General features: G+C 38.3%; 1 protein-coding gene across 1 annotated transcript in view; it reads left to right on the forward strand.

The window, feature by feature from the left end:
• Positions 1–7,454: 7,454 nt before the first annotated feature.
• LOC122814861 (regenerating islet-derived protein 4-like) overlaps positions 7,455–16,853 on the forward strand; it is a gene marked incomplete at its 5' end in the record, with an annotated part of 41,551 nt that continues 32,152 nt past the window's right edge. Inside the window, 2 exons of the mRNA XM_044087140.1 lie at positions 7,455–7,470; positions 12,552–12,640. Of these exons, the coding sequence (XP_043943075.1) occupies positions 7,455–7,470; positions 12,552–12,640 (105 nt within the window). The remainder of the gene's footprint in view (positions 7,471–12,551; positions 12,641–16,853) is intronic.

A 16,853-nucleotide genomic window follows, 5' to 3' on the forward strand; every position in this document is an offset into this window, starting at 1 on the left:
ATGATTTCTAAAGTAATAATGAGTCTTTTGCATGGTCAGTCTAAACCTTTCTTCCACTCCATGACAAGAAATCCATTATTACATTTGTCAGATAATATTTAGGTACTGCTGTAAGTGAATTTATAATTTATGTCACACATGAATGAAATGTACATTCTCTGGCAGTGCAGTTTGCCTCTTTTGACTAAGATTAAATAGAACTGCACACTAATAATGACATGAATTTAAAACAGATGCAATACTGCAAAATGGATAGCACCACCATCGCCCATTTGTATTGTTTTAATGATTGCACAAGCAGTGTCACATTCCTGCACCTGTTCTCCAAATTACACAGTCTATGTTTAGCTTGAAAGCCTGTCTAACAAGTACTTTGTCATAACTGTGTGGACTCACCTCATACCTGACAGAGGGAATGATACCATTACAGTCAGGCAAATTGTACTGTATTTTAACTGTGAACAGACACAGACCAACACAAATCAGAGTAATCCAGGAATGTGGAAACCAGTATTACTTCATACAAGAGCAACATGCACATTAGAGTAATCCAGAAATGTAAAAAAAACAGTATAACTTGTTACAAGACCAACACATATCAGAGTAATCAGGATTGTGGAAACCAGTATATCCTGGTACAAGACCAACACACATCAGAGTAATCCAGGAATGTAGAAATCAGTATATCCTGGTACAAGACCAACACACATCAGAGTAATCCAGAAATGGTGAAACCAGTATATCCCAGTACAAGACCAACACACATCAGAGTAATTCAGGAATGTAGAAACCAGTATGACTTGTTAAGGTTTTTTTCACACTGGCCATTACATCTTAAAATGTGCAATGTAAGACTCCACTACACTGATTAGTTCTTTTACAGTATGAGAGGCATAACGGCATAATAGGTTCATAGTTTCATATATAAGTACTTGGTATTCGGTCTGCAGATTATCACAATCCAAGCCAAAAAAAAAAAAACTATTCAAAACCTCCCTCCCTGTATAGGAGGACAAGGTAAGATAGACCATTGCAGAATCTGAAGCTGCCCGTCCAATTATCTAGCTTACCTTGAAGGTGGCAAGGGTGCTTCTCTGACATGCAGTGGAAGTTTCTTCTTTAGATGCAGAATATATTGAGATATGAACCTATCAAGTCAGCATGTCTTATTTATCTGTTGACGAAGCCTTAGGCCATTAACCAGATATTTGAGGTACCATTCGTTCTGTGAAGGAAAATGAGATCGAAGAGGATGGAATCTTTTGTGGCTCAAAAGGTTAGCACAGATCTCCAAAGAGGAGTCTATATAAGACTAAGTAAAGAGAGAGAAAAAGTGAGCTGCCAGTCTTGATAACTAAGATTTTTGATGCCAGTGATCTTTTTATTATGAATCCCTGAAGTCTGTCATGTTAAGTGATATGTTTAGACAAATACATGGCAAAAGGCGCAGCATTATATTCAATGATGGGTCAGATGAGATAAGAGTTCTAGGGAATTCAAACGTCTTTGTCTCTAGTAGAGGTGCCTTTGGAAAGTAGATGAGCCAGATAAAAGGCTTTCTGAATTACTGTGGAAACATGATGGTCAAATGATAAGGTATTATCAACAACAGTGCTTAGATCCCTTATGATAGTGCCTGATTGGAGACATGTGTCACCTACATGGTATGAGAAAATTATTTGTTTACCAAAATGAGCAATACTACTTTTTTCACATTTAATTGTTGGCCCTTAGCCTCACACAAGTTGTTAATGTGACCTAACCCAGATTGGAGAAATTGTGACTCAGTAGAAGATAAAATAACAACACCCAATCTACAGTTGTGTAAAAACCTAGATAACCATACACCAGGAGTGTTGGCCTGAAGTTCTGAGAAATAGATGTCAAATAGGAGAGGGTCCAACACTGAATCCTAGGGTACACCATTAGCAACTTCTTAGCTTTTTGAAGTGGCATCTTTGACTCTAACTGCCTAGATTCTGTCAGACAACCATTTATCATTCCATCACACAACATAAAGATTTATATTCAGATTGAGACCTCTTTCAGTAATGACTGCATGGAGACTAGTGCGAAAGGAATTTGCCAGGTCCAGATATGCTGTACATGCTGCATAACAACTATCCACTGCTTTTGTTAGTTTTTCAAAGAATTAGTGAGGTTAAACAGGCAGAATCTTTCTTTGAAAATAGCAAACTGGAGAGCTTCCAGGGTTAGGAGTTTTATAATATCCAGACTAATAATGCATGAGATGATACACTCCATAGCTTTGCATATGAGTCTAGTGAGACTAATAGGTCTGTAGTCACCAGGGTCCATGGATATGCCATCTTTGTGTAATGACATTGCAATATTTGTTTTCCAGGTTTCAGGAATGTTACCAGTGGAGAGGCTCAGATTAAAGAGGTTAAGTAGGGCTTCAGACAGGCCATAATTGGCACTGATAATCAGGCAACCTGGTATAATGTCGGGACCCATGGATGAGATCTTCTTAGCTTTTGACAGGTTTGAGTGAACTCATTCCATAGTAAATAATGAGGGTGGTTTGAGTTTGTAAAATCTGTGAGATACCTATAATTGCAGAGGAAGGAAATTTGCACTAAAATAAGATGTTTGCTATTTCCTTTGAGCCAGAGTGAGCAGTATTAATGTGGCCTACCTGCAAACACTGTTGGATATTGGTTCTTCATTTTCTGACATAGTCTAATAAAGATTTGTAGCAATGTTTGTCTTTGAAGGTCATACTCAGCTTTAAGCTTCCTAATGGTTCCTTTTAGCAAAATTAACTAGTTAGTTTAAGAGTGACTGCGGTGGTGGTGCTGCGGTAGTGTTGTCGCCTTACAGTAAGATGTTGTCCTGTTCGATTCTCAGCTAAAGCGTCTTCTGTGTGGAGACATGCGTGAATGGGCGTACCTTCATTGAAGGTTGTGCGTCAGAGCTGGCAAATTGGCACTTTAAAATCTACTGCCAATCATTAGCAGACCGGAGTTCCGCTGTGGCGACCCCTAAAGCCGAAAGACACAAAAAAAACTAGTTCGTTTAAGAGTACTCTTAAAGTAGGTAGAATTAGACTTCTAATAAGCATTAAGCAGTTTTTTTCTGTTGTTATATAATTTATTTATGTAGGTATTCCACCACAGCGATTTGTTTTTTTTTAATTTCTAATTATATTTGATACAGATAGGGACTGCCTTATCAACCCAACTACTTAAGTTGGAGTGGAAATTAGAGGAATAGGGAGCAGCTTTAGCAAGTTGATCTAGCAAAGAAGGATTACAGAGTTATTTATTTAGGTAATCAAGTACATAAAGAGGGTTTGCCTTTTAGAAGTCCTAAACGCAGAGGAATTTACAGAGGAAGTTTCAGAAGTTTTAAAAGGAAAAGGTCACTAATTTACAATCTGATTTAATAAGGTGAAGTGATACATATGGGGATGTGCAAAAAGTGGTCATATCTGTGAGGACTAGATCAAGGATATTGGGGATGGTAAATTATTTGTAAAAGGGAGTTAGCATTTGCATTGTTAAGGAAGTACTGGGCATGTCAACCATTGGCAATACAGATAAGCCTGTTTGTTGATGGATAGTTGAAGTCCCACAGTAGAAAGGTGTCAGGTTTAATGGGGATACCAGCTAATGTGTTAGGACAGTTATCATGCTGAGAAAGAGACATAGAAGGCATTCTGCATCTAGTTACGATGTGGTAATTAGTCTTGTTTGAGTGACTTGGATATCTAGGAGTTCAAATAATCTGTCATGAGGTAACAACATCCTTGACAGATATTGATACTCTCCCACAACTGAAGAAATAAACAAACAAGGCAGTGGTAATCTCCTAAATAATACAAGTTTATGTTAGCGCTTTCGTTCACATCCAATACATGAACTACTTCAGACAAACGTATTAAGCAAAATGTCCACTTAAATAGTAAAATAAATATGACATCATGCAGCAATTTAACTTTTAAAGTGGCATTCTTCCAACACATCACAGCCCAATACATCAACAAATTATAATAAATCAAAAACTTTCCTTAAAAATAAATTTTTCCGAAATAATCATAATTAAAAATCAATGTTAACTGACGATGTGGATTTTCCATGTTATAAATTTGACTACAACCGTATTTACAGTAGTATTAATAGTTCTTTGAATAAATTAAGAGAGACTAAATTAAAAAACTGGAAAGAGACTGAATGGAATATCAAAATAGTACTGCTTATCCCCTTCCAGCTGGTCCATTTAAACTAGCCACAGATAGAAATAACGTGCCTGATAATTTTGTGAATGGACAAGAATGTAGTTTGGTTTCTTCCGACTCAGAAGCAGTCATGAATAAACATGAGGATACGAGTACCACTGTTAGACATAGTGAGCATCTGAAGGAACTTGCAGGCACCAATAACCAATAATCAACCCAGGGATCAGGATTTTTGAGATGGCAAGCAAGTGAACCAACCCAAATCGAGGGGCGGGTTCTCCAACAACTGATGGCAGAAGGAAACCAACAAATGGAGGAGATGAATGCTGTTGAATGCTTACAAGATTTCCCAAATGGAGATAAACCTATAGACCTAAACTTACAGGTTTTAACCAACTCAGCAGGTTACTTCAGGATATATAACTATTCTGAGTTTGAAGTATCTCTGGAACTAGTGGAATTATTATCTAAGGGTTTCTCCTTTGTTCCGGCTAGATGAGCAGATTTAGCTACTACTTTATTGGACCTTAAGGTATTTACCCGTAAGCTGAATTTGAATGTTTTATTTGGTAATCAGTCAAATTTAAACCATGATTTTAGGGTCTCTAATGTATTCAATCCACTTTTATATAATATTGTTGCTGTTTTTGAAAAACTGTGTGAATTAGACATAAGAACTGTTTTAAATAATTCACTTGAACACAGGAATAGATATAATATTTTTATTGAAGAACTTCTTCTTTCGGCTTTTCCCAGTTAGGGGTCGCCACAGCAGATCATCTGTCCGCTCATGATTGACAGTGGAGTTTTTTACAGTGTCGAGTTGCCAGCCCGGTGCCCAACCTTCCACAGAAGGCACACACATGCACACACTCACACCTAGGGCCAATTTTGAGTGTTCAATCCACCTACTGCATGTCTTTGGGATGTGGGAGAAAACTGGAGCACCCGGAGGAAACCCACGTGACCACAGAGAGGACATGCAGACTCCACACAGAAGGCACCCCAGCCAAGAATCGAACTGGAGAACCTCTTGCTATGAGGTGACAATGCTAACTGCTGCACCACCATGGCCACCCCATTTCTATTGAAGAACTAAATGCCTTAAATGTGTTAAAAATGTATAGGGTGAAAGTTTTAAAACCTGATAAAGGTGGAGGCCTTATTTTTATAGATGAAGCTGATTATAATAATAGAATGTTAAATATTCTGAGAACTGATGTTTATATGCCGGTCTCTTTAAATGAATTTAACGTAGCTTGTCAGCAAATCAAGTTCTATATCAATGACCTATTTATTGAGTCAAGAATAGATGTTGAAGTGTTTAACTACCTTAACATTGTTGCACCTCTAACCCCTGTCATATTCAGGCTGCCCAAAATCCACAAGAATTTGAAAAACCCATCATTCCAGCCTATTGTGGATGGGAGGGAATGTATTACATATGGATGTGCTAAATATGTGGATTTTTTATTAAAAATTTATTTAAAGGAAGTGCCCCAAATTTGTCATGATTCATGGGATTTCCTAACTGGTTTAGATTCCCTAACTTTTGATGCCAGTTATAATTTTCTAACAATTGGTGTTAGGGATCTATATTCGGTCATCCCACGGGTCACGGGTATTGAGTAGATTAGAGATTTTTTGCTTAAAAAAGGTGCACACCAGAGGATGAAACAGACGTAATCAAGTATTTGCTTGATATTATACTATCTAACAACTTTATTCTCTTTGAAACCGCGGTGGTGCAGCGGTAGCATTGTTGCCTCAGAACAGTAGGTTCTCCCGTTTGATTCTCGGCTGGAGCACCTTCTGTGTGGAGTCTGCATGTCCTCCCCGTGGTCGAGTGGCGTTCGAAAGACATACATGAATGGGTGTGCCTTCATTGAAGGTTGGACATCGGGCTGGCCCCTCGGCACCATAAAAATCAACTGCCAATCATTAGCGGACCTGAGTTCCGCTGTGGCGACCCCTAACCGGGAAAAGCCGAAAGAAAAACAACAACTTTATTCTCTTTAATGGTAAATATTATTTACAAAAAACTGGGGTAGCAATGGAGTCTCCCTGTGGCGAGAGCTTTGCTAACTGTGTTATGACTCAGTGAGAGGAGGAATTTCTATTCAAATGTAATTGGTATAAGGAGGGAGTATATTGGTACACCGGATTTTTGGATGATATTTTAATCATCTTTAAGGAAGATTATAGTGAGGCTTCTATTTTTGTTGACTATATTTCTGGGTTTACCAATTTTCTCCAATTTACTTTTGAATTGGGGTCTGAGAATATATCCTATTTGGACATGTGGCTCACCAAAGATAGGCTGAATGAAAGATATGTGGCCCAGATATATAGGAAGGCCACGTATTTGAACACCTTCCTCCATTATGAGAGCTCCAATCCACTTTACCAAAAGAAAGCCAGGATAAAAGGGCAGCTTGTGAGGACTGCCAAGATCTTCTTCTTTTCGCTGCTCCCGTTAGGGGTTGCCACAGTGGATCATCTGTTTCCATTTCTTCCTGTCCTCTGCATCTTGCTCTGTCACACCAACCACCTGTATGTCCTCTCTCACCACATCCACAAATCATATCTTATGCCTTCCTCTTTTCCTGTTACCTGGTAGCTTCATCCTTAGCATCTTTTACCCAATATACTCTGCATCCCTCCTCAGCACATGTCCAAACCAATGTAATCTTGCCTCTCTGGCTTTGTCTCCAAACCTTCCAACCTGGGCTGACCCTCTAATATACTTATTCCTAATCCTGTCCACCCTCGTCACACCCAGTGCAAATCTTAACATCTTTAACTCTGCCACATCTAGCTCTGACTCCTGCCTTTTTGTTAATGTCACTGTCTCCAACCCATATAACATAGCTGGTCTCACTACCCTCTTGTAGATTTTCCCTTTCACTCTTACTGGTACTCATCTGTCACAAATCACTCCTGGCACTCTTCTCCACCCACTCCATCCTGCATGTACTCTCTTCTTCACCTCTCTTCCACACTCACCATTACTCTGAACTGTTGATCCCAAGTATTTAAACTCATCCACCTTTGCCACCTCTACTCCCTGCATCCTCACCATTCCTCTATCCTCCCTCTCATTTACACACATATATTCTGTCTTAGTCCTGCTGACCTTCATTCCTCTTCTCTCTAGAGCATACCTCCACCTCTCCAGGGTCTCCTCCACCTGTTCCCTACTCTCACTACAGATCACAATGTCATCTGCAAACATCATAGTCCATGGGGACTCCTGTCTGATCTCGTCTGTCAACCTGTCCATCACCATTGCAAATAAGAAAGGGCTTAGAGGGTTGATCCTTGATGTAATCTCACCTCCACCTTAAACGCATCCGTCACTCCCACTGCAGACCTCACCACTGTCACACTACCCTCAGACATATCCTGTACCACTCTTACATACTTCTCTGACACTCCCGACTCCCTCATACAATACCACAACTCCTCTCTAGGCACCCTGTCATATGCTTTCTCTAAGTCCAAAAAGACACAATGCAACTTCTTCTGACCTTCTCTGTACTTCTCCATCAACACTCTTAGAGCAAACATTGCATCTGTAGTGCTCTTTCCTGGCATGAAACCATGCTGCTGATCACTAATCATCACCTCCCTTCTTAACCTAGCTTCCACTACTCTTTCCCATAACTTCATGTTGTGACTGATCAATTTAATCCCACTGTAGTTACTACAGCTCTGCACATCACCCTTATTCTTAAAAATCGGTACCAAAACACTTTTTCTCCATTCCTCAGGCATCCCCTCACTTTTCAAGATTTTATTAAACAATCTAGTTAAAATCTCCACTGCCATTGTACCTAAACACCTCCATGCTTCCACAAGTATGTCATCTGGACCAACAGCCTTTCCATTCTTCATCCTCTTCATAGCTATCCTTACTTCTTCCTTGCTGATCCACTGCACTTCATGATTCGCTATCTGCACATCATCCAACCTTTTCTCCCTCTCATTCTCTTCATTCATCTGCATGAGTGCAGTGGATTCATCTGGAGGGCTTCCAGGATAATAACTTTAAACAGTGATTTTTTATTAGAATGTGAACATTTGAAAAATATGTTTCTGGTGAGGTCTTATCCCATGGATGTACTGAAACAAATCATAAATGAAGTGGTGATGAAAAGGAATAGAGGTTGGTTTAGACTGATTCTTAAAGATAAGGGCTGAAGTGTTGACCCAAGTGAAACTGTTGTGTTAGATGAAAGGTCATTCCAACTACCTACTATAAAAAGTGATTATGCTTTGAAATTTATTACTCCCTTTTCATTTGATGCTAAGGTCCTTGAGAATATTTTGACAAAAAATTGAGTGGTTCTTTTAGAATATCCTTTGATTAGGCAGAGAATCATTGACTCACCTGGTGCAATTTTTAGATGTGGGTGTAATATTAAGAATATTCTGGAGAGGAAAGGAAATTTTACTACTATTAGAACAGGGATGTCAAAATGTGGTAGATATAATTCTTGCCAATGCATTGAAGTAACGCATACATTTTGTATTAGTAATTGTACTTATTTTATAAATGTTAAGTTTAATTGTGATAGTTCTGCGGTTGCCTACCTTGCAAAGTGCCAAAATTGTACTGGGTTCTATATTGGTAAAAGTGGAAGACATTTTAAACAGAGAGTTTATGAGCATCAGTACAATATTGGTAGGCAAAATGATACAAATGCGTTGGCAAGTCACATTTTGGAAAATTGTGGGCACCGGTTCTCTTATCTAATTATTGAACAAGTGACAAGAAAAGCAAGGGGTGGCCCTTGGCAACTCCATTTAGAAGAACGAGAACTTTATTGGCAACTTAAATTGAATGTATATGCCTACCCAGGACTTAATGATCAATGTTTATTGAAATGTGTTTTAAAATTGATGGCTTTAGAAAGATAACCCGTAAAATAATTTTTTGTGATCAATTTTAAATGAGACATTGATTTTTATTATGATTATTTAGGAGTAATGTATTTTTAAGGAAAGTTTTTGATTTATTATAATTTGTTGATGCAATGGGGTGTGATGTGTTGGAAGTATGTCACTTTAAAAGTTAAATTGCTGTATGATGTCATAGTTATTTTACTGTTTAAGTGGACATTTTGCTTAATAAATTTGTCTAAAGAAGTTCATCTATTGGATGTGAATGAAAATGCTAACATAAACTTGTTTTTTAGGAGATTACCACTGCCATGTTTGTTAATTTCATTTGTTTTGTTTCTTTTCTACTCTCCCACAATTGCCAGTAGGTCTAAATATGTCATATACACTATACCCATAAGGGACTGTAAAACAAACATTTTGAAATCCTGTACTCCCAGCAGTCAAATCATGTTAAAATGGTAGAAAAATGCTAAAATAACCCTACCACAGATTAACTGTATCTGCATTAAATATTTTACAAATCAAACCACTGTATTGGTATAACACTGGTATTGTTTTGAGATTAAAACTTGGTGTGTGTATGTGTTTGTGTCTACACATATCAGTGTCTGTGTCAAAGAAGTTGTTATTATTCATTTTGAAAAGGCAACATAATGAGTGATGAATATCAACAGTGTAGAAAGCAACAACTCAACATTTTTATAACTATATCTGCCATGAACTGTAATATTTTACTGGGGATGTGAGATGTAAATCCTAATATATTAAACAGTCATATAAGTTACTAAAATACAGATATTAAAAAGGTATAGTTAAAAGTATCACATCAAAAGTATACTTAAAAGAATTGTGAAATTATTTTTCCAAAGGAATGTTAAATGAACTACTACAAGAGTATTGTACTTACTATTTACATATTATTAAGCAATAACCCTCAGCTGAGTGTGGGTAATGCTGGATTCACCCACTGTTGGTGTGGTTTAATGATGAGGGCAAGTCAGAGTGATCAAGCAAAGGCAGCTATGGGTAAATCCAGCATTACCCAGAGTGGGTTATTGCTATTATACAATGACATTATTTAAGAAAGAAATGGCTTGCCTTTCTTAAATGTCTTTGTATAACAGTACCGTAGTGTACTTCTGTGTTGTTTCCCCATTCTTCTACGTTTTCCGAGGTACTGCACATGTGTATAGGACTCACATCCCCAAACTTGCATAGTACATCAGTGCTGTTCAACAGAAGTAACCAAGAAAAAAGAATCTCTGTTTTTTTTTTTTGTTTGTTTTTGTTTAATGAGGCAAAAATGTGAATATTCTCTGAACATCAGGATGGTTCAGAGGTACAAAAGTCTGCAAGACAGCACAAAATATAAGTAAAATCAGGTACATTTATGTTTCTTTGGTTTTATAGAATGTACCTGATTTTTCTTGCATTTGGTCTGCCCTCAGTAGTATATATCAATTGAAAAGTCTGGCCACTGAATGGCACTTCAGTTGTCAGTCTTTTTTCTGTTGGTATATGCTCGATTTACAATGGGTACACTGGTTGGGCTGACCAATCAGCATGTACATTTTTTAATAGTAATGAGAAGTCATTGTATAATGTAGGATAATGACTTCCACATAAAATTGTCCATTGAAAACATGATTCTTGAATTTGTTTGTGAATGTATATGCCCTTAGACATTTAATCATATCAGAATAAACATTTTTAATTGTTATAATATAATCTTAAATGAGTAGTAATTCAGTATTTAGCAAAAGCAAAGAAGGCAATTACCAAGTTAAGTTCTATTTCATTACACAAATCTGCTTCAATGTATTGGTAATAATATTACAAATGATCTGTACACAGGAACAGTACAAAATATAATGTAAAATACCTACTTCCACTGTTCCACAAAACCTGCAAATTGGTAAGATTCAATAATATGAATCAACTTTTTAGAAAGATTTACATGTCTAATCATAAATTATAAATTTAGTGTAAAAACATATAATAAAGGAGGCTAAAAGTCCATGAATATGTCCAAAGTCTTTTCCATGAATTATTATTCTGAAGACCCTGATTAAAATGATCCCATATAGTGGAATGAAAAATCTATTGCCAAATGTAATGCATATAGCTGCAGGCATGCAGTGCTACAGTGTTCTGCTGGGTAACATCACAATCTAACATTGCAGTCTGGGGCCATGGTTAATGTTAACTAGTCATCTACTCTTCAGGAACAACATAGCAAGATAAAACAATTCAAAGACAAGCTGTTCCTTTTTTTAGCAGAACACTTGAATCAAATATGTTATTTTTCAGCATTCACTCAGTTGTTGTCTATGGCAGCAGTAGAGCAGTCAATGTTGCAGCAAGGTAGTGTGTGTGTGTGTGTGTGTGTGTGTGTGTGTGTGTGTGTGTGTGTGTGTGTGTGTGTGTGTGCGTGTGTGTGCGTTTGTCTGTGTTGTTTGTGTGTGTCTGTCTCTGGGGAGCCTATGCAATAGTATTACATGAGGTGGCAGAGAAAAAGTAGTGTCCTTGTTTTGATTCCACTGGGTGCTTGATTCAAAAACGTGCAAGGGAGTTGTCAGTGTGCTTTTGCTCCATGTGGATTTGCATTTATCTAAATTTTACTAGAGCACAATAGCACAATACTGTTAGCATTAAGGAATTAGCCTTTCTTAATATCATCTACAGTTATGTGAAACCAAAGCATATTTTAACTTTAGATAGCAAACATGCTTTATTCTGTCTGAAGGAGACAACATAAACAGTGAGGTAAGATTGGTCCATATAACATTTATAACATTTATATATGTCTTCAGTAATTCATATTTATCCCAAATTTCTATTGTAAAAGTCAATTTTATTCATGACAAAATCACTCATAGTCAAATTCTTCATTGATCACTAACTTTCTGATTATCTTGGCACTTGCTTTTATTTAATCACAGAACTCTATAAACGTGTAAGAAATTGCAATAAGCCCCTCCTCATTGTTTCTCATTGCTTAATTAATGGATATAAAAAAAATGATTTTAGAAGAACGTGTTCTGGTTTCATGAAAACAGTTGCATTTTCATAATTTCTTTTAATAATATATGTATTTCTTGTTGGTTTATTTGCTCTCTAATGTATATTTAAAAAGTTCCTGCTTGAATGAAGATCATGTCGTGCTCATATCATACAGATATAACACTATTTTCACTAGCTAGCTGTATGGATTTACACCTTATGGGTGTTTGTTAATTAGAGCTGTTTCCCTAATGAAATGCTCCCCAGTGATGATCATGCAGAGACAGTACATTGGACTGCAGTGTTGAAGGAAATATTCAAGAACACTGCTTTTTATGGGATAAATATTGCAGTTGTGTTTTATAAGTTAGAAAAGTAATTGCTGACAAATACAGTTTATCATTTTTGTTCTTTTCTTTTCTTTCTGTAATTATGAAAGTACGATCCAGTTGTCCTCCAGGTTGGTTTTATTACAAATCTAATTGCTACGGCTACTTCAGGTTTTCTCTTTCATGGTCAGATGCTGAGGTACGTCAATCATTAGTTTTGTACTTTTTCATTCATTTCATGGATAATGTCGCTCTTCTTGAACCTAAAGATTTGTTTATTATATAGCTATTTACAGTATCAGATTATTGTAAGGTCATCACTCCTTAATTTTAAAAATGCAATTCTCAGAGAAAAAGTGTCAAAGTTTGCAAGCTATAACTCAGTACAATTTATAATTTAAGTAATTCACAAGCAATAGATATTATGCAAATTAAGTCTCAGGACATAAGAAAATATTCAAAAGCAACTTAGGCTTAGAGAAGAGAGATGTCCAGAATTCAGATAGAAAGCCACATGAAATATGTAAAGGAGGATGTGCACAATGCTTCAAGAGTAAACCCCTGTCCTACTGCTGATTCCAAAAATTTGGTGTAGGAACTGGCCCAGACTCTGGAGCAAGTCTAAACTGATGAAGTAAGCCTAAAAGAATCAGGCATCTCTTGTGGACCTACCCAAGGAATAGGCCCCACAATATTAAAGAATTGTGTAAGTATGTAAATTGCCTCTCCAAATTGTACTGGTGGAAAGCAATACTACATTGCCTTCTTATTTATGTGGGATATGTTTGTGTACTATGAACATATGTAAAATAAGTAACAGTTTGAAAACATGAAGTATTAAAATAGAAAGACAGGACTGGTTTCTTATTTGTTTTACAGTGTTCACCGTGCCATGTTATGTATTTCTCAATCCTTTAAGATTGTGAGATTCCAGTACAATTTTCCATTGGATTCCTTGGTATTTCCATTTTATGTAGTTCTCAGTCCTTTAAGATTATGAGATTCCAGTACAATGTTCCATTGGATTCCTTGGTATTGTATCGTCTATTCCACTGGTGTCACTGTACAAGACACTGTTTTACCAGATCCACCTCATACATATTATAATGGTCACATGGGTAGCTTAAGGAACAATATGTTCACAAATGTAACTACACTGATCTGTGTCTTTGCATTTACATAAAATATGCACAGGCAGTAGCCATGTGACTTATACACACTACAGAGTGAAAAAAATCTTGTAATCCACATCAGTAAATAACAGTACTCTACTCTGACTGAGTGCATGTGTGATTGTGTGTGTGTGTGTGTGTGTGTGTGTGTGTGTGTGTGTGTGTGTGTGTGTGTGTGTGTGTCTGCATGTGTGTGTGTGTGTGTGTGTGTGTGTGTGTGTGTGTGTGTGTGTGTGTGTGTGTGTGTGTGTGAATGCTTTTCACATCACTGATGTGTTGTACACCATAACAGTATTCTAGCCTTCCATTCACTGCATATTGTGTGCGGAGTACAAGTATGACAGATGTAGATGTCATTGATCACAGTGTTCTATATGCCAATGTCCCTTGCATTCATCAGTAAACAAACCTTTCTTTACACAGATGTCACTGCACCACTCCTCACAGCTGTCCTTTAACAGTGTACCAGTAATAACACATCCACTGTCCAGTTTATTGCAGTTGTTCACTGCTGTATATCTCACTTATACTTTGCACAGGTACAGCATACACCCCTAACTCTTTCACTTATTCTCATACATTGAATACCCAAGAGCTGAGTGTTCCCTTACTCCCTGTACCTGTGTAGGTGCCATACCTGTTCTCTCATGTACTATGTTGGAGGTGCTTAGATTCAGCAGGGGTGGTTGTAATCTACAATATATTGCAGTGTCTCCTTCACACCTCCTTCATTATACTTGATACTGACCGTACTCTCCGTACCTGTGCAGGTGTCATGCACTGGTCTCCCATGTACTATGTTGGAGGTATTTAGAGGCAGCAGAGGTGGCTGTAATAGGTTCATAGGTGTGTACTAGGCTAATGGCCCTGGAGCCTATATAAGCCTAGCCCAAGAAGATTCCCTGGCATCATGCCACCCAAAGTTAGTTCCCAGTGCCCCTGTCAAGCAAGGCCACTGAAGTGATCCCCGGGATGACCTTCCTATTGCCCATCCACTCATCAAGATTTCTCTTAAAGAGGGCCAGTGAAGTGCTCTGCTTGATGTGAATGGGAAGTTTGTTCCAGAGTATGGGAAGTCTCTGGGTTAGAAACCTGTCCTTCCAGCATGTTCTGTTTATTGTGGTAATGAGGTTTAGGTCCCTGGAGCATGTGGCACAGAGGGATTTTTGATTTCTTTAGGTGTAGCATACCTACCAGCTCTGGGTCAGACATGGCTTTGTAGGTCAAGCAGAGATCGCCTCTAAGTAGGCAATAAGAGACAGAGTACAGCTGGAGTTTTTTGAGTCTGTCCATATAGGACATGTGTCTAAGGCCTAAGATCATCTTAGTGAGGTATTTTTGTGGCCTTTCCAGTTGTTGTAGGTGTCTAGTGAGGTACATACCAAATGGGTCATTGTATTCTATAATAGATCTAATAAGAGACGAGTAGAGAGGGATAATGCCTTCTTTCTTCCTGGATGAGAAACCTTTTGTAATGAGATGTGCCACATAGAAGGTGGCGATGTGGTTATCAAAGGAGAGGCTGCTGTCAACCTGTGCCCCCAGGTCTCTTATCACACCTTCTGTGTTTAGTGGACTACCACCTATGTGGTAGTTCATGAGCACAGAATTTTTCTCAAAGGGAATGACAGTGCACTTTTTGGCATAGAGCTTAAGGCCACGGTTCTAGCACCAGTCATTGGTGTCAGTGAGGCTTTTTTGTAGAATGTCTACATCAGTTGGAGAATCAATAATGGCTCCCAGTTTGCAATCATCTGTGAACTTGGTCACCCAGAGTCCCTTTGTGTTGGCTTGAACTTTAGAGAAGTAGATGCCAAACAGGAGAAGACCTAAGACCGATCCCTGTGGGACACCATTTGTAATTGGTTGGTAGTCAGATTTGGAGTCCACTACTTTCACAGTGTGGGTTCTATCAGTGAGCCATTTGGCAACCCATCTTATGACATAGGGATTTATGCCTAGTTTAGTGAGTCTATCTATGATTCCTGAGTGAGGGATGGTGTCAAAGGCCTTGGCAAGATCTAGGTAGGCTGTGTGAACTACCTTACCCTCATCCACAGCTCTGGTGACAGACTCGAAGAAGTCTATCAGGTTGATCAGGCATGATCTACCTTTCACAAACCCAAACTGCGATGGGGTCCAGAGTTTGGAGGTTCCCTATGTCCTTATTTATTAAGGTCCATGATGATATGCTCCATAGCCTTACATATCAGACTCGTCAGGCTAATGGGGCAGTAGTTCCCAGGGTCTGTAGTTGCTCCCCCTTTGTGGAGTGAAATGACCATAGCAGTGCACCATTCGGTAGGAACAAAGCCTGAAATGAGGCTGTGATTGAACAGGGTACTTAGGTGTGGTGCCAGTTCACTTTGTAATTCATGTAGAACACAGACAGGGATACTATCAGGTCCCATGTAAGCAGTATTTTTGGCTTTGGACATTGCGTTTTTTACCTGTGTAGCCATGATAATAGGGACTTGTTATAGGCCCTTAAGGGGGTGAAAGGGAGGTAAAGTTCACACTGAACCTGTCGGCCAATATGTTGGCAATATCACTTGGTTCTGTATATGTATTGCCATTGTTCTGTAACTCAGAGCAGATCTGAGTATTGCCATGTATATTCTTGACATAATTATAGAATGCCTTGTGGTTGTCTTTAGAATCTGCAGCAATTTTGTTTTCGTAGCTAGCTTTAGAGGATATGATGATGGATCTCAGTTTTTTGCTGAGGCTGACGAGGGAGTTTTTCCACTCTTGGGGCTTAACCCTTTTCTGCAAAAGTTTTTTCCTTCTGTTGTAGAGTTTGTTTATGGTGGGGGACCACCAGATTGGCTTCCTTTTTTTGGAGGAGAGCGTCTTGGTTCTGTTTGGTATGGCCCATTCCATGCACTTGTGTATGTGCTCATACAGTGCATTGGTGTATGATTCAGTCATGCACCTATTTTCCATTTGCATGGGTGTTAGCCACCTCTGTTTTCAGAAGTCCAAAATTGGCTTTGGAGAAGGTTTTTACAGTGGTGTCTTTAGGGGGAGTGAGAGTGGGATGTGGATATCCATGGTGATTAGCTTGTGGTTAGATCTGACCAGGGAGGAATTGATTACTGGTGTAGAGCACCGGTCACCCATGTTAGTAATGACCAGGTCAAAGATGTTTCTACCCCTGGTGGGGGTAAGAATGAGTTGATCCAGGGGTTTGGAATTAATGAATTCCAGAAAACGTTGAGCAAGTGTGTTGGTACATGA

The sequence above is a fragment of the Protopterus annectens genome, chromosome 11.part0, assembly GCF_019279795.1.
Source record: "Protopterus annectens isolate FY-2018-M chromosome 11.part0, PAN1.0, whole genome shotgun sequence".
Taxonomy (NCBI): domain Eukaryota; kingdom Metazoa; phylum Chordata; order Ceratodontiformes; family Protopteridae; genus Protopterus; species Protopterus annectens.